This window comes from Oncorhynchus tshawytscha, linkage group LG23 (genome assembly GCF_018296145.1).
Source record: "Oncorhynchus tshawytscha isolate Ot180627B linkage group LG23, Otsh_v2.0, whole genome shotgun sequence".
NCBI lineage: Eukaryota > Metazoa > Chordata > Actinopteri > Salmoniformes > Salmonidae > Oncorhynchus > Oncorhynchus tshawytscha.
In genome coordinates, this window is record NC_056451.1 from 24,560,544 (window position 1) to 24,578,708 (window position 18,165).

Genomic DNA, 18,165 nt, shown 5'->3' on the forward strand with positions numbered 1-18,165 from the left:
TGAATGTATTCATAGTAATATAGTATGTCAGTATTCCACAAATACTGGGAATGGGGATTTGCATGTCTTTCAACGTGAACTCATTCTCCTGAAGGTATTCCTGCAAAGATTTTGAGTTGTTACACCTGGGTTGAGTGAATCTATGTTTGGGATTTTTACAGTCAATCCCTTCCCTCAAGACTGTGAGGTTAGGCCAGGGGTTAGGTTACTCTGGTCCTGGAGTACACATGCAGGCTTTTGTTTTAGCCCAGTGAAATAGTAAACACTGGATGTATGTGTAACTCCAATCCTTCAGACCAATTAGAGTTCACCTGAGCTGACACAGGCTAAAAGGCAGGATGAGAGGGGCTGATGAGGAACTTCCCTGAAACTCCCCTCATAACCAGGAGACTGGATTAGCACTAGCAGCAGCTCCCACCAGGGGTCATGGGTCAGAACAGGTTGTAAGGCGCTATGGTATAGCTGGATTGCTATAAGAAGTACGTTTATCCCCTAATGTGTACATAGAGATGAACACAAGATATACAGTGCATTTGGAAAGTATTCAGACCCATTGACTTTTTCCACGTTACAGCCTTATTCTAAAATGGATGAAATTATTTTTTATTTACGTCATCAATCTACACACAAAACCCCATAATGACAAAGCAAAAACAGTTTTTTTGGGGCAAATGTATAAAAAAAAGAAAGTAAATATCACATTTACATAAGTATTCAGACCCTTTACTCAGTACTTTGTTGAAGTACCTTTGGCAGCGATTACAGCCTCGAGTCTTCTTGTTTATGATGCTACAAGCTTGGCTCACCTGTATTTGGGGAGTTTCTCCCATTCTTCTCTGTAGATCCTCTCAAGATCTGTCAGGTTGGATGGGGAGCGTCGCTGCACAACTATTTTCAAGTTTCACCAGAGATGTTCAATAAGGTTCAAATCTGGGCTCTGGCTGGGCTACTCAAGGACATTCAGAGACTTGTCCTGAAGCCACTCCTGCGTTGTCTTTGCTGTGTGCTTAGGGTCGTTGGACTGTTGGAAGGTGAACCTTCACCCCAGTCTGAGGTCCTGAGTGCTCTGGAGCAGGTTTTCATCAATAATCTCTCTGTACTTTGCTCCGTTCATCTTTCCCTCAATCCTGACTAGTCTCCCAGTCCCTGCCCCTGAAAAACATCTCCACAGCATGATGCTGCCACCACCATGCTTCACCGTAGGGATGGTGCCAGGTTTCCTTCAGATGTGACGCTTGGCATTCAGGCCTAAGAGTTCTATCTTGGTTTCATCAGATTCATAGTCTGAGAGTCTTTAAGTGCCTTTTGGCAAACTCCAAGTGGGCTATCATGTGCCTTTTACTGAGGAGTGGCTTCTGTCTGCCCACTCTACCATAAAGGCCTGATTGGTGGAGTGCTGCAGAGATGGTTGTCCTCCTGGAAGGTTCTCCCATCTCCACAGAGGAACTCTGGAGCTCTTTCAGAGTGGCTATCTGGTTCTTGGTCACCTCCCTGACCAAGGCTCTTCACCCCTGATTGCTCAGTTTTGCTGGGTGGCCATTTCTAGGAAGAGTTTTGGTGGTTCCAAACTTCTTCTTTTATGGAGGGCACTGTGTTCTTGGGGACGTTCAATGCTGCAGAAATGTTTTCGTACCCTTCCCCGGATCTGTGCCTCGACACAATCCTGTCAAACTCCCATCCTGTAGTCAGGATTACTCTCAAACTCCCATCCTGTAGTCAGGATTACTCTCAAACTCCCATTCTGTAGTCAGGATGATTGATTACTCTCAAACTCCCATCCTGTAGTCAGGATGACTGATTACTCTCAAACTCCCATCCTGTAGTCAGGATTACTGATTACTCTCAAACTCCCATCCTGTAGTCAGGATTACTGATTACTCTCAAACTCCCATCCTGTAGTCAGGATTACTGATTACTCTCAAACTCCCATCCTGTGCTCATCACTCTCACTTTGATGACCTGAAATGGCTCAAGGTAAAAACAAAAGTTTCCAGTCACCCAGATCAAGATGGGGCTTATCTGCTAAACCGAATAGCCTGTCCCCAGATACCTGTATGCATTATTTCAGCCACATTAGACACATCCTCTAGTACTCCACCAGAGGGAGCTCTACTGACTTTATTCCCTGTACATTCAAGAGCTCCATGGGGAAAAACTCTTTCCTCTAGTCCAGTGGTTCCCAAAATGTGGGGTCGGCATAAAAAAAAGCATATATATAAAGTGAACTCAGTCCAGTTTTAAACTTCCTCTTGAAAGTTGTAATACTAGAATGCACAAGGTGTAATTTCAAAATTGGGTAGCGCATCATCAGTTCCGCTTGTCGTGTCAGTCATTGCAGACCTTAGAGAGCTATTTATAACTGGTCAGAAATGTCCAGATCAACTAGCCCATGTCAGATGTTTTTTAATTTAGTGTTTTTAGACCATAGACATTCTTGTATTTTTTTGTCATGGTTGTGAAATGTCATGGCTGTTAGAGGTTATTTTTATTTTCAAGAAGTGACCCGTTTAAAGGCCCCTCTATACTGTTGTTTAAGTAATTGAATGCTTGTTGATGTTTTTAAAATTGTATTGAGCTTACAATGACTGTCTTTCTCTCTCTCTCCTTCTCTCTCTTTCTTGTTCTTTTCAGGCCCTTCAAAAGCAGGAGACAAAGGTGAAGAAGAGCAGAGAAGAAGGGATGAGACCAGAAAACAAAAGCAAAAACCGATATAAGAACATCCTTCCTTGTAAGAGCATCTACTTCTAAAGTGCAGTGATATAGCCTCTTATCTTTTACCCATCTTCTTTACATTTTTTCTTCCATTTATATTTTCTCTGTCTGATACATCCCCTCATCTCTCTCTCTCATCTTTCCATCTCCACACTCATCCTATTCTCCTCCCAGTTGATGAGACCAGGGTCATTCTGTCGTCTGGAGACCCCGATATTATTGGCTCAGATTACATCAATGGCAACTATGTGACAGTAAGTACATGTTATGTCACCTTGTAGCCTCAACATCAAATGATAAACCACTGTTATGAATCCATAACAAGTCTAAACATGAATATGTCTTAATTAATATGATCAGAGACTATAATTGCAATGGGCTTTGTCTCCATGTAGACAATATTTTACATATTTTACTCAATTTTACTATCTCTTTGTAGAATAAGCTGCAGGAGCCCAGTGACCAGAAGGTGTACATCGCCTGTCAGGGCTGCCTTGCAACAACTGTCAACGATTTCTGGCAGATGGTGTGGCAGGAGAGGACAAGGGTCATCGTCATGACAACCAGGGAGGTCGAGAAGGGACGGGTTAGTGACTTAAAACTTCTTAGGGCTGAGATCCCGCTAACGGGATCGATATGACAACAGCCAGTGAAAGTGCAGGGCGCCAAATTGAAAACAACAGAAATCTCATAATTGAAATTCCTCAAACATACCATTATCTTATACCATTTTAAAGGTAATCTTGTTGTTAATCCCACCAAAGTGTCCGATTTTAAATAGGCTTTACAGCGAAAGCTCCACAAACGGTTATGTTAGGTCAGAGCCATATCACAGAAAAACACAGCCATTTTTCCAGCCAAAGAGTGTAGTCACAAAAATCAGAAATAGAGATAGAATTAATCACTAACCTTTGATGATCTTCATCAGATGACACTCATAGGACTTCATGTTACACAATATATGTATGTTTTGTTTGCTAAAGTTCATATTTATATTTTTAAAAATCTCAGTATACATTGGCGCGTTATGTTCAGTAGTTCCAAAAACATCCGGTGATTTTGCAGAGAGCCACATCAATTTACAGAAATACTCATTATACATGTTGATGAAAATACAAGTGTTATACATGGAAATATAGATAAACTTCTCCTTAATGCAACCGCTGTGTCAGATTTCAAAAAAGCTTTACGGAAAAAGCAAACCATGCAATAATCTGAGTATGGCGCTCAGAGAACCATCAAGCCAAAAATATATCCTCCATATTGTGCAGTCAACAGAAGTCAGAAATAACATTATAAATATTCACTTACCTTTGATGATCTTCATCAGAATGCACTCCCAGGAATCCCAGTTCCACAAGAAATGTTTGATTTGTTCGATAATGTCCAAATAGCTACTTTTGTTAGCGCGTTTGGTAAACAAATCACGAAGCGCGTTCACTGGTTGCAGACGAAAAGTCAAACAGTTCTGTTACAGTCCATAGAATCATGTCAAACGATGTATAGAATCAATCTTTATGATGTTTTTAACATAAAACTTCAATAATATTCCAACCGGAGAATTCCTTTGTCTTCAGAAAAGCAAATGGAACGGGAACTACCTCTCATGTGAATGCGCGTGACCAGCTCGTGACTGCTGGCAGACCTCTGACTCATTCCCCTCTCATTCAGCCCCCCTTTACAGTAGAAGTCTCAAACAAGTTTCTAAAGACGGTTGACATCTATTGGAAGCCTTAGGAAGTGCAAGATGACCAATATCCCACTGTATCTTCAATAGGGGCTGAGTTGAAAATCGACCAACCTCAGATTTCCCACTTCCTGGTTGGATTTTTTCTCAGGTTTTTGCCTGCCATATGAGTTATGTTATACTCACAGACATCATTCAAACAGTTTTAGAAACTTCAGAGTGTTTTCTATCCAAATATACTAATAATATGCATATAGTAGCAACTGGGACTGAGGAGCAGGCAGTTTACTCTGGGCACCTCTGGGCACCTTATTCATCCAAGCTACTCAATACTGCCCCCAGCCAAATCAAATTAAATCAAATCAAAGCCATAAGAAGTTTTAAGAGTGTTTAAGAGTGTTACTGAGAATTTGAAAGCATTTTCTTTTACATTGTATGATTTTAATATTATTAAAATTATTTAATATTATAACATAGTATAAACTACCCGTCTCATTTTCCTCAAACCATTTCTCCATGTTTTTTTATGCAGAATAAATGCGTGCCATACTGGCCAGAAATGCAGGGCTCCAAAGAGGTGGGGCCGTATGTGGTCACCTGGGTCTCTGAGAGAGATGCCACTGACTACAAGATCAGGGTTATGGAGATCTCCCCTCTGGATCAGGTAGGTACCACCTGCTGGTTCCACTCATCATCACCTCTCTTACCTCTGTTACCACTGTCATCATTGTTACCTCTGTTATCATTGTTACCACTGTCATCATTGTTACCACTGTCATCATTGTTACCTCTGTCATCACTGTTACCACTGTCATCATTGTTACCACTGTCATCATTGTTACCTCTGTCATCACTGTTACCTCTGTCATCACTGTTATCTCTGTTATCACTGCCATCACTGTCATCACTACCAACATTGTCATTACTGTTAACACCTCTGTCATCTCTAATACTGTCATATCATCACTATCACCACTGTTACAATTATCTTCACTGTCATCACTGTTACTATTGTCAACACTGCATCACTGCTACCATTATCATCACTGTCATCTCTGTCATCACTGTTACCATTATCAACACTGCATCACTGTTACCATTATCATCACTGTCATCACTGTTACCATTGTCAACACTGCATCACTGTTACCATTATCATCACTGTCATCACTGTTACCATTGTCAACACTGCATCACTGTTACCATTATCATCACTGTCATCACTGTTACCATTGTCAACACTGCATCACTGTTACCTCTGTCATCACTGCAGTCACAGAATAGCTGAGTTTACAGTATTACTCATGTCTCTCCTCGTTGTCTCGTTCCTCTCCCCTCCTCGCCTGTCCCAGTCGGACTCGGTCCGCAGTCACAGAATAGCTGAGTTTACAGTATTACTCATGTCTCTCCTCGTTGTCTCGTTCCTCTCCCCTCCTCGCCTGTCCCAGTCGGACTCGGTCCGCAGTCACAGATTAGCTGAGTTTACAGTATTACTCATGTCTCTCCTCGTTGTCTCGTTCCTCTCCCCTCCTCGTCTGTCCCAGTCGGATTCGGTCCGCAGTCACAGAATAGCTGAGTTTACAGTATTACTCATGTCTCTCCTCGTTGTCTCGTTCCTCTCCCCTCCTCGCCTGTCCCAGTCGGACTCGGTCCGCAGTCACAGAATAGCTGAGTTTACAGTATTACTCATGTCTCTCCTCTTTGTCTCGTTCCTCTCCCCTCCTCGTCTGTCCCAGTCGGACTCGGTCCGTACTATCTGGCACTACCAGTACCTGAGCTGGCCCGACCATGGAGTTCCCGAGGAGCCAGGAGGGGTGCTCAGCTTCCTCACTCAGGTCAACACAAAACAGGCCGAGTTCGCCAACGCCGGGCCAATGATCATCCACTGCAGGTATATTCTAGCTGTCTTCCAGCTGTATTCTTACTATATTCCAGCTGTGTTCAGGAAGATAAGTGTCAGTTCTATTCATTCGCCATTGTCTAGAATACATGATAAGAATTTCAGATTGTTGTTTTCCAGGATTAAGATTAGTTGTTAAGATTAGTTGCGGTTAGGGTTGCAAAGTGTCGGAAACTTTACGGTAAATTTCCAGAATTTTTCCGGACATTTCCATGGGAAATTGAGCCTGGTAATTTTGCTTAAATTCATCAAAGAAGTTGGTTTATAACAGTGAACCTTTTTTTTGTGGGATACACATAAGGCAATTCTAGGTTTTGTGGCATATTTTGGTTCAACTATCCCCAATTCAATGGAATTGCAACCCTCTGCATGCACAGTGTATTCCTCCATCACATGTACAGCTGATTCTCAAATCCTGCACACTAATGAAATGCTATTGAGCCCACACTACCACACTGTCTGAGCCAAGGACTAGATGCTTTCTAGTAAGTTTTGATTACAATACTGGATGGGGTGAATATATTTCATAGGACATACATGATTGTTTTGTTAACTAGTAAATAGTAGCCAACAGAAAGTGTGTTTAAATCATTTCTAATTTCTGCTAGTTAGTTGTTGCTACCATGTGGGTTTTAGCTTGCTTTTAGCCTGCTAATTCACCTGTTTTCATTTTAAAACATGTATCTTCCAAAGGAGTTGTTTAATCTAGCTGCTTAAATATTTATCTGTACATGGAATTGTTTAAAAAAAAAACTCTTAAAAAAAAAAATCTTTCCAGGAAGATGCCACTATCTGATGTGTGGAGACATATGTAGAAGGAAAAGCTGTGTACATTTGCAAATACTGTGCCAAATACTGTGCCTTCATATGTGAAGAATGCAACAAAGATGCAGAATCATCTGGCCAAGTGCATAAAGTTCCCTCAGTGCTCACATTAAGCAACCTCTGACAAAAGTCCCTCTTCTATTCGAGGTGAAAATTATGAATCAGACACCTTATCGATAACAACAGCTCATGGTCCTCCTGGAATGAATCAGAAGTTTTTTTTTACTCAATAGAGGAACGTAGTCAGAGATGCTGATGAATGTCTTGCTCGAGCTGTGTATGCAACTGGTTCACCTCTGATGCTCACAGGCAATGTGTATTTGAAGAGATTTCTGAATGTTCTTCGCCCAGCATACACCCCTCCAACCAGACATGCTCTATCTACTCATTTGCTGGATGCAGAGTTCAACAGAGTTCAAGTGAAGGTCAAGCAAATCATTGAGAAAGCAGACTGTATTGCAATCATCTCTGATGGGTGGTCGAATGTTGGTGGGCAAGGAATAATTAACTGCATCATCTCCACCCCATAACCATTATTCTATAAGAGCACAGACACAAAGGACAACAGACACACCGATCTCTACATTGCAGATGAGCTGAAGGCAGTCATCAAGGACCTTGGACCACAGAAGGTATTTGCACTAGTGACAGACAATGCTGCGAACATGAAGGCTGCTTGGTCTAAAGTGGAGGAGTCCTATCCTCACATCACACTCATTGGCTGTGCTGCTCATGCATTGAATCTGCTCCTCAAGGACATCATGGTACTGAAAACAATGGATAGACTCTACAAGAGAGCAAAGGAAATGGTTAGGTATGTGAAGGCTCAAGTTATAGCAGCAATCTACCTCACCAACCAAAGTAAGAATAATAAGAGCACCACATTGATGCTGCCCAGCAACTCCCGTTGGGGTGGTGTTCTCATCATGTTTGACAGTCTCCAGGCGGGGAAGGAGTCTCTCCAAGAAATGGCCATATCACAGTCTGCCGATATGGACAGCCCCATCAATAGGATCCTCCCGGATGATGTATTTTGGGAGAGAGTGGTAAGCAGCCTGAAACTCCTGAAACCTATAGCAGTAGCCATTACACGGATTGAGGGAGACAATGCCATCCTGTCTGATGTTCAGACTCTGCTTGCAGATGTAAGAGAAGAAATCCGTATCGCCCTGCCCACTTCACTGTTGCTCCAAGCAGAGGAAACTGCAGTTCTGAAATACATCAAGACTTCTGTCTGAAGCCCATACACGCCACAGCGTACATGTTGGTGCAGAGATCAACGAGGCCTATGGTGTCATCACTTCTGTGTCTCGCTACCTTGGCCTGGATGAGAGCAAGGTTCTTGGCAGAGTGGCAAAGTATACTTCCAAGCAAGGGCTTTGGGATGGAGATATGACAGTCATGCTAACATATCTCATCAGCCACCTGGTGGAAGGGACTTTGTGTATCTGAGGCTTTTCCCCCTGTTGCCTCCATCATCCTCCAGATCCCACCAACATCAGCCGCCTTAGAGCGCAACTGGTCCTTTTTTGGGAGCACACACACCAAAGTACGCAACAGGCTGCCCAATACAAGGGTTGAAAAATTGGTGGTCATCCGAGCAAATTTGAGGCTTTTTGAGCCTGACAATGAGCCACCCTCAACAAGGTTGGAAACTGACAGTGAAGATGAGGCCTCAGAGTCTGATGTTCAAGAGGGACACATTGAGGAGGTCCAGGGAGAAGACATGGAAGCCTGAGAGGAAGACAACCAAAGCTTTAGTTTCTAGACTATAATTTTACAGATGTATGTTGAAAACATTTTAGGGAGATGTGATGGATCATTGGGGATCATTCAATATATGCTTTCTTATGTTGTTCAGTGAAATCATCCCATGTGAAAAGCCAACACATTGAATTAAAGTTCAATTCGTAACTAAATAGTTTTTAAAATTTCTATTAGAAGGATTTTATAATTCGCAATTATGTCTGCTTATAAGGTAAAAGGTTTATGTTTTGTCTCTATATGATATGGTAAATATATCCAATGCAAAAAACATCTACATTTAAATGGTATTCATATTAATTTGTATATATTTCTGTTAATTCCCATATATTCCTGTTAATTCCAACAGAAGGTTCCCACCTCTGAATATTCCCCAAAATGTGCAACCTTAGTTGCAGTACTCAGCATTTTAAGTCAACTGACAGTTCATCCTATAGGACTTTTTCCCCGTGTGATATCAAAGATAGGGAGGGTCCTTGTACGTTGTTGGTCCCGTGACTATTTGTTATGTAAGCAGACATAAGTACAGCGTAATAGTGTATAGAGTGTTTACAAGGCTGTTGCAGTACAGTTTAATGACAAAAGCTATTTCCTTTGCTTCGTTACACTGAAAGACATCCATAAGGACAAAGTTCTTAAGTTCTTAAGTTCTCAATCCACTGGTCTTTATAATATAACCAAACTGTCACAGTCACGCGTGTGTAAAGTGGTCATCCCCTGGCTGAGACATCTGTTAGTGTGACAACATGACAAATCCCTCTCCATTTGTCCATGAACACTTTACACCTCCGATCACAAAATGACTTAGATGATAAATACTGCTCTAGAAATTGTTTATAAACACATTATTTTCAGTGAATTGCATTGAGTCCAATCACATTGTACTGTACTGACAGTTGTCCCTACAACCACTCTGTTTGTGTTGTGTTTCTGTGCAGTGCTGGAATAGGCCGAACTGGCACCATTGTGGTGATCGACATGATCATCGAGACCATCGACACAAAAGGTCAGTCTCTTTCATTACCAAAGTTCCTGCATTTCTTCAGATCTTCATGATATTATACTGTATCTTATTATGGCTCTTTTGTCCCATGATCCTTGTAATGCATGTCATCACTGTAGAATGACAATGTTTTTGTTGTGGATTGTGATTCTAACTTCCTGGTTGTCCATAGGTCTGGACTGTGACATAGACATCCAGAAGAGCATCCAGATGGTGAGAGACCAGCGGTCAGGCATGGTGCAGACTGAAGCCCAGTACAAGTTCATCTACCTGGCCGTCTCTGACTACATAGAGGCCTCCAAGACCTACAACAAGGTGAGGGAGAGGGGGGTTGCAATAGAAGGGAGAGTGGAATATGGGTAATAAGGATTCAAATGTATATTGTTCTCCAATCCCAAGTGCACTGGCTACAGTATATGTCTATTGACAAACTGTGTTGAAAAACAACATTCCAGAAAATAACTACAACAAGACAGCAGAGAGAGACTCAGATATCAGCTGACACAGAGGGATCTGTGTCAAGATATAGTTTTCACTGTTGTTGTGCATGTTCTTTTGTCCTCCAAACAGATATTTTATCATAGACTGCTTTGTAAAATATGAACACTGACAGTGAGAGGTTGAAATTAATGGAAATTGCTAAAATTCTGGGAAATTGTTAATAAGACTATGACTTAACTCTGCACATTGACTCACCTTATACCACCCATCAAGTCTAACACTCACTGTCCTCTTCTCCCCTTTCTAGGGGGCTGAGACAGAGTATGGAAATTTGCAGTTCAAACACCAGCCTGCCAGCCGCAAGGTCTCCAAGTGAGTTTGTACAGTGTGTGTCTGTGCACATGCCATTGGAGTTCCGTGCATATTCCCACCTCTCCTCAAAACCACATTGGGTCAAAGTTCTCTGGCGCAGGCTACACAGAGAGGAGGTTAGGTAGAGAGACACGGAAGAGAGAGAGAGAGAGTGAGAGACACACACACACAGAGAGAGAGGTTAGGCAGAGAGAGACGGAAGAGAGAGAGAGAGGTTAGGTAGAGAGAGACGGAAGAGAGAGAGAAAGACGGAAAAGAGAGCGAGGGAAAAGAGAGAGGTTAGAGAGAGAGAGAGAGAGAGAGAGAGAGAGAGAGACCACAGTCTCTAGTACAGTATAATACACCACAGTATAACACCCGTCTCTAGTACAGTATAATACACCACAGTCTCTAGTACAGTATAATACACCACAGTATAACACCCGTCTCTAGTACAGTATAGTACACCACAGTCTCTAGTACAGTATAGTACACCACAGTCTCTAGTACAGTATAATACACCACAGTATAACACCCGTCTCTAGTACAGTATAATACACCACAGTATAACACCCGTCTCTAGTACAGTATAGTACACCACAGTATAACACCCGTCTCTAGTACAGTATAGTACACCACAGTGTGAGTCTGGCACTGGCTTGACACGAGTAGCTCCCTTCCCTTTTTTATTTGACCTTTATTTATCTAGGCAAGTCAGTTAAGAACAAATTCTTATTTTCAATGACGGCCTAGGAACAGTTGTTCAGGGGCAGAACGACAGATTTGTACCTTGTCAGCTCGGGGGTTTGAACTTGCAACCTTCCGGTTACTAGTCCATCGCTGTTGGAAAAACCGTTGGTTGGTTCATCCATTTATCTAATTACAGTACAGTAGAATGGCTTCCCCGCTGGCCTCGAGTGCCTGCCTGGCCAAGGCTACGGCCACTCAAACATGTAGGTAAGCTCACAATCCAGTGTGGTGTGGGTAAGCTCACAATCCAGTATGGTGTGGGTAAGCTCACAATCCAGTGTGGTGTAGGTAAGCTCACAATCCAGTGTGGTGTGGGTAAGCTCACAATCCAGTGTGGTGTGGGTAAGCTCACAATCCAGTGTGGTGTGGGTAAGCTCACAATCCACTGTGGTGTAGGTAACAATCCAGAGTTCACTGGAGAGCTCTGAGCTGGCTATGTACGGTATGAAATGTGTCACTGTCACCACTTCTGAGTGTTTATCTCCTAAGCTAGGCCATACCTGTTTTTACCTGTTGTGCATTTGTGAACTATCCTTGTATTATTAACCTGTCAGGGTAGTGATGGTATGGTCAGGGTACTGTCAGGGTATTGATGGTACGGTCAGGGTAGTTTTTGGTAGGGTCAGGGTACTGTCAGGGTAGTGTTTGGTAGGGTCAGGGTACTGTCAGGCTAGAGTTTGGTACTGTCAGGGTACTGTCAGGCTAGTGTTTGGTACTGTCAGGGTAGTGTTTGGTTGGGTTAGGGTACTGTCAGGGCACTGTTTGTTAGGGTCAGGGTACTGTCAGGGTAGTGTTTGGTAGGGTCAGGGTACTGTCAGGCTAGTGTTTGGTACTGTCAGGCTAGTGTTTGGTACTGTCAGGCTAGTGTTTGGTACGGTCAGGGTAGTGTTTGGTAGGGTCAGGGTACTGTCAGGGCACTGTTTGTTAGGGTCAAGGTAGTGTTTGGAATGGCCAGGGTAGTGCCAGGGTAGTGTTTGGTAGGGTCAGGGTACTGTTTGGTAGTGTCAGGGTACTGTTTGGTAGGGTTAGGATAGGGTCAGGGTAGTGTTTGGTAGGGTTAGGATAGGGTCAGGGTAGTGTTTGGTAGGGTTAGGGTAGTGTCAGGGTAGTGTTTGGTAGGGTTAGGATAGGGTCAGGGTACTCTTTGGTAGAGTTAGTATAGGGTCAGGGTAGTGTTTGGTAGGGTTAGGATAGGGTCAGTGTAGTGTTTGGTAGGGATAGGTTTGAGTCAGGGTAGTGTTTGGTAGGGTTAGGATATGGTCAGGGCAGTGTTTGGTAGGGTTAGGATAGGGTCAGGGTAGTGTTTGGTAGGGTTAGGATAGGGTCAGGGTACTGTTTGGTAGGGTTAGGATAAGGTCAGGGTAGTGTTGGGTAGGGTCAGGGTAGTGTTTGGTAGGGTTAGGATAGGGTCAGGGTAGTGTTTGGTAGGGTTAGGATAGGGTCAGGGTAGTGTTGGGTAGGGTCAGGGTAGTGTTTGGTAGGGTTAGGATAGGGTCAGGGTAGTGTTTGGTAGGGTTAGGATAGGGTCAGGGTAGTGTTGGGTAGGGTCAGGGTAGTGTTTGGTAGGGTTAGGATAGGGTCAGGGTAGTGTTTGGTAGGGTTAGGATAGGGTCAGGGTAGTGTTTGGTAGGGTTAGGATAGGGTCAGGGTAGTGTTTGGTAGGGTTAGGATAAGGTCAGGGTAGTGTTGGGTAGGGTCAGGGTAGTGTTTGGTAGGGTTAGGATAGGGTCAGGGTAGTGTTTGGTAGGGTTAGGATAGGGTCAGGGTAGTGTTTGGTAGGGTTAGGATAGGGTCAGGGTAGTGTTGGGTAGGGTTAGGATAGGGTCAGGGTAGTGTTTGGTAGGGTTAGGATAGGGTCAGGGTAGTGTTGGGTAGGGTCAGGGTAGTGTTTGGTAGGCTACTACTAACTGAAGATCTAAAGAGTGCTCCTTTTCTTACACACAAAGAAGCCTACATTTGTATCTCTCAGCTATTTGAAGCTGCAGGTTTCTAACATTATGTCCTCTCTCTTGTACTGTCTCTCTTTTAGAAACAAGGAACGTGAATTGTATGAAAACCTAGCCAAAGGAAAGAAAGATGTGAAGAAGCAGAAGTCAGATGAGAAGAAGAGTGGCTCCGTGAGAAAAAGATAGAGGATGAGAGAGCTGTGTCCTGATGATTTAATATTGAATTTGATATAAAAAAAATATTTTAAAAGATGTATCTTAGTGTTTTTTGATATCAAGTGATAAAGTTGATGTCTGTGATATAAATAAGATTATAAAGCAAAGTACTGATAGCCGTGAACCATGGAACCATTCTGCACCCATGCAAATGGTAATAGATTTAAGCATTCATTTCTTTCTTCATCACAAGTGTATTGTATCCATGGATGCAAAGCCTATAGAATATTCTGCAATTAATATAATAAAATGCCATGACCACGGGATCTAGCACAGCGGGACACACAGGCTCTCTGACATTCCAATGAAAGTTTTGGATAAGACATATCTCTATAATGAGCTATTATGTTTATAGACTAACATTGGAAACATCACTGGGCTCCCCCAGAGTCGCCGACGACCCCAAGTGGCTGCCCGGAGTGAGATTAAAACTTTGAGCGAGATGAATGAACTTTCCCCCGCCTCTCTCTTCTCGGTATGTGGTACAGAACACAGTCTGCTCTCCAAACAGCGTTAGTGAAGGAGAGCGAGAGAAACTTTGAACACTTTTGTGTGTGTAATGTTTACTGTTAATTTCTGATTGCTTATTTCACTTTTGTTGAATGTTTTTCACGTTTTGGCAATGTAAGCATATGTTTCCCATGCCAATAAAGCAATTGTAAATAGAGAGATGGAGAGAATAGCGTTTAATTAACGCGGAAAGGGCACATACCTACCCAGTTCCCATTTTAGGAAGAGGATTAGTGGAACAAAAGCTGTTTGCATAAAGCTCCGTAGGGAGGAGTTTACGCAGAGGGAGCGAATAGGGATTGTAAAGGGTTGTGCAACGTTTGCATCAGGGAATCGATACCCGGGAATTGAAGGAGTGAAGGGAGCAGAGGACAGTCATTGTGGATACAACCGCCACTCTAAAACATTCCAGCAATCATTCCTTTATCGAGTTGCAGTTTTGCGTAAAGCCGCATACCTTCCGACTGACACTAGCAGACAAAAGGTTAGCTCACAGGTTGCATAAGTGTTATTATTATCAAACAATGCGGTAGTGGTGAGAGCAGTGAAAAGAGCAGAGAAAGAGAGTATCTGTAGAGAAGAGGCAACACTGTGGGTTACAGTTTTCTTTGTTGAGTTCCTCTGCAAAACTAAAGGCTAAAAGATGTCTAAACCAAATTACACAGGAACATTTCACATGGTGTCTCAAGATAACTTCGAGAACTACCTAGCAGCTTTGGGTAAGATTATATGAATCGTAATGTCTTTGTCTGTTACCACATATATTAGCTACACATGCGTTATTGTTAAAAAGTGTCCAATTCGTGTAGTTGTAAAATGACACGTTTTAAGAGCTTACTGTACCTCTGCAACTTGCCTCCTTTCATTTTAATTTATCACGATTAATTCATTCGTTTTTACTGAAATTAACATTTTTCCCCTTTGTTTGCCTACTGCTTTGAGATTAATTTGAGGGGTAGTGACTCATCGAAAGGCTTGCCGTCTCCATTCCCAGAGCCGAGTGATAGATCATCATGGCGCCTTAGCCTGTAAATGACCCTGGACACAGACAGGGGTGTGTGTGTGCCTCTGTCTGTGCGTGTGTGATATCTGGAAACATTAACAGGAGATGTAAAAGGACAGACACAGCTGTAGGTCAGAGATGTTGCCTCAGATACACTACCTCATTACTAGAATGGCAAGGTGTTATGTTTGGTTGATTAATTCTCTCCCTCTCTCTCTCTGTCAGATATTAATTTTGCCTTGCGGAAGATAGTGTGTATGTTGAAGCCCACTAAACAGATAGTCCACGACCCGGCCACGGGCAGTATGAAGATCCGCACATTGACCACCTTTAAGGACTTTGATATGGATTTCAAACTGGGTCAGGTCTTCACCGAGGACCTGGGACCTGTGGATGGACGAGTCTGTCAGGTGTGTGTGTTTACAGTTCTACATGTGTTTACAGTTCTACATGTATGGTTGGGTGGGAGGTCTCTGTGTTCTTCATCATGTGCTGTTAGTAAAGACAGTGGCTAAATGTATTTCTGTTATCTGGTGATGTTTTCCTTATGTTTGTCTGTTTCATGGCTTGTTCAGACTTGTACAAATTCTCTCTAATTGACTTCATATAGGTGTACTTGTCATACTACTTTGCTTTGTTTGGGTGAATAGACTATTTTCCAGCTGTGTGTGTGGGGTGCTATTTTGTCGTGTGTGTGTACCTCCTGTTGTTTTCCTGTCATAACCACCCCCTGTTGCTTGTTTTCAGACTGCGCCAAACTGAGAGTGGTACAAGGGTGTGTGTGTGTTAACCACATTGGGCTGGGTGGGTGATAAGCTGGTGTGTGTGTTAGCTCAGTTTTTCTCTGTTTTTAGACCACGGTGGACTGGGAGGGTGATAAGCTGGTGTGTGTTCAGAGAGGAGAGAAGGAGGGAAGAGGATGGACACACTGGCTGGAGGGAGACAAGCTACACCTGGTGAGAATGGAGGGAGGGATGGATGGATGAACAGAGAGGGATAAGGTATGGAAAGGAATAGAGGTGAACACAAGGCCAGAGCAAGGGAGGAAAGCAGGAAAGATTTGGGAGGAAAGAAGATGCTGGGATTGATATACCATTTTGAAAGTGGGGGATATGCAAATCAGATTTGGTAATGGAAGTTATTCACTGCTTAAGTTGTATGCGTGTCCGTGCGTGTGTTTGTGTGAGAACAAATGAGGTCCTTCTAAAAAAAGAGGGGGTGTATGGCCCTCCAGCCTCCTTATGTGTTGCTTGTACATGGGAAAGAAATGTGTGGGGCCTGAAAAAGGAGAAAGAAACAGAGGAAAACATTTGAGTCTTCAGGGTGAAGGAATGAACAGGAAGAATAAGGAAAGGTTATTGTTCATTATCATTTTAATGAGCTAAATACAGACTTCAGTAAGACTCTTCATAGTGAAGGGATTGGGAGGAGAATCACAAGCTTCTGTTTAGGCCTGCGCTTCAGATGGACTTTAGTTGGGCAATCTGTTTTTGCTTGTGATTACATGCAAATGCTGATTACGATTTCAAACAATCAGCATTGTTTTATTAAACAGCTCCCAAATGCTTCTAATAGAAAACAATACTTCATTGATATTTTGTTCAAATCCGAAAGAGAAGTTTGGAAATAAATACCACTGGGGATCAGGCAGTAAAGGGTGGATTTGGTGAGTAACACAAGAAGAGGTGGAGGGAGGGGTGCGAGGGGGAGTGGGATTGAGAGCGGGGAAGTACATGTGTGGGGGGGGGGTGGAGATGAGGAGAGAGAGAGAGAGGAAGAGGAGATATAGGATTGCAGAGTCCGGAGAGAAAAGAGCACAGCGTTTTTATTGTGACTGAGTCCATTAATGATCTTTTCCCAAGCAGACACTCACTGTCACACTCACCCACCCAAACTCCTCCCTCTTTTCTCTTTCTCCACCCTCTTCTCAACCTGTCCTTTTTTTGCCCTCTAGGAGATGAGAGTTGGAGATGTGGTCGCCAGGCAACTCTTCAAGAAGGCCGACTGAAACCACTGGGAAGGATCCTGTTCATCAACTCAACATTCATGATTCTCATTAGAAAAGTCTAGGACTTGGTATATAAGTGCCATAGTTATACAAATATGATCATCATTGTTTTAAAACCATTACTTAATGGACAACATTTAAGATATTTTTAATTAGTGTGCTATTTCACTGTGGGAAAGATTGTCAATGATCCGTTTTGAATGTTGTCATGGTACAGTGCAGGTGAACTGTGTAAACATTCCCAATGTGTTTCCTCATATATCACTACGATAGTTCCCAATGCCATTGAATGTTCCCTTTTGTGTTGAATGTGGCTGTTCTGTGTCCAAATATACCACCTGATGCTCCACACTACAAATACAGATGTTGCCTCTTTATGGTACTCATGTTCTAACTCTTCCCTTCAATGTGTATTTATGTGTACGCTGTGATCGAAAGTCAGTTCAGCGTTTTTCACTCCCATTGGTTAGGATTTGGGGCTTACCCTTGGTCTGTGCCTAAAGGGCTGTGTTTACACAGGCAGCCCAATTCTGTTCTTTAAAAAAAAACAAATGGATCTTTTGACCAATCCGATCAGCTCTGAAAAACATCTGATGTGGAAAGATCTGATGTTATTGGTCAAAAGACCAATGGAAAACAATATCAGACTTGGGCTGCCTGTGCGAACGCAGTCCGCAACTGATTTAGCTGTAAATGCTAGCTGATAACACTAGAGGGCAGGGTAAAGCAGTTTGAAGTATGGTAGCCGCTGCTACTCCTATCCTACAGGGGGCAGCAAACAATTAATCGGTGTCCACTCGGGTGTTGTCTACATTTTAGATTCTGCACTTTGCTAAAGCGTCAACTATTTTGACAGAATTTTCAATGCTGTGGTTAAAACATCATTGAACAGATGCTGTGATGTTAAAATTAATATCTATCTATATATACATCTACTTCATCAATCTCTTTTCCACCACTTTGATGTTCATATCAAGTAACTGACAACAGGTCGTCATTAGGGAATGTCGCCGGGGGCTTTGAAAGTTCCTTAGAAAAATGTCAAATAG

The 18,165-nt window shown here is 42.7% G+C and overlaps 2 protein-coding genes across 9 annotated transcripts in view; both read left to right on the plus strand.

Annotated features, from left to right (window-relative positions):
* The window catches only part of LOC112247624 (tyrosine-protein phosphatase non-receptor type 6-like), a 32,437-nt gene extending 18,367 nt beyond the window's left edge, over positions 1-14,070 (plus strand). For all 7 annotated transcript variants that reach the window (XM_042304981.1, XM_042304980.1, XM_042304977.1 and 4 more), the window contains 9 exons: positions 2,632-2,728; positions 2,887-2,966; positions 3,152-3,298; positions 4,932-5,063; positions 6,136-6,290; positions 9,827-9,894; positions 10,064-10,206; positions 10,640-10,704; positions 13,463-14,070. In XM_042304981.1, the coding sequence (XP_042160915.1) occupies positions 2,632-2,728; positions 2,887-2,966; positions 3,152-3,298; positions 4,932-5,063; positions 6,136-6,290; positions 9,827-9,894; positions 10,064-10,206; positions 10,640-10,704; positions 13,463-13,565 (990 nt within the window). In that variant the 3' untranslated portion in view covers positions 13,566-14,070. The remainder of the gene's footprint in view (positions 1-2,631; positions 2,729-2,886; positions 2,967-3,151; positions 3,299-4,931; positions 5,064-6,135; positions 6,291-9,826; positions 9,895-10,063; positions 10,207-10,639; positions 10,705-13,462) is intronic.
* A 9-nt stretch (positions 14,071-14,079) lies between these two features.
* LOC112247625 (retinol-binding protein 1) lies at positions 14,080-17,491 on the plus strand. 2 transcript variants are annotated; one of them, XM_042304988.1, is made up of 4 exons: positions 14,080-14,824; positions 15,334-15,518; positions 15,963-16,064; positions 17,063-17,491. In XM_042304988.1, the coding sequence occupies exons 1-4, from the start codon at positions 14,749-14,751 to the stop codon at positions 17,114-17,116; spliced, it is 417 nt and encodes a 138-aa protein (XP_042160922.1). In that variant the 5' UTR covers positions 14,080-14,748; the 3' UTR covers positions 17,117-17,491. The 2 variants fall into 2 exon arrangements, with proteins under 2 accessions (XP_042160922.1, XP_042160923.1); XM_042304989.1 differs by lacking the exon at positions 14,080-14,824 and adding an exon at positions 14,851-15,159.
* Positions 17,492-18,165: the final 674 nt, after the last annotated feature.

Excerpts from the sequence above, each read along its gene's own strand:
- LOC112247625 (XM_042304988.1), top strand. The coding sequence starts at position 14,749 with ATGTCTAAACCAAATTACACAGGAACATTTCACATGGTGTCTCAAGAT. Across the intron at positions 15,519-15,962 it reads TGGATGGACGAGTCTGTCAG|ACCACGGTGGACTGGGAGGG; the intron begins GTGTGTGTGTTT and ends CTCTGTTTTTAG. Across the intron at positions 16,065-17,062 it reads AGGGAGACAAGCTACACCTG|GAGATGAGAGTTGGAGATGT; the intron begins GTGAGAATGGAG and ends TTTGCCCTCTAG.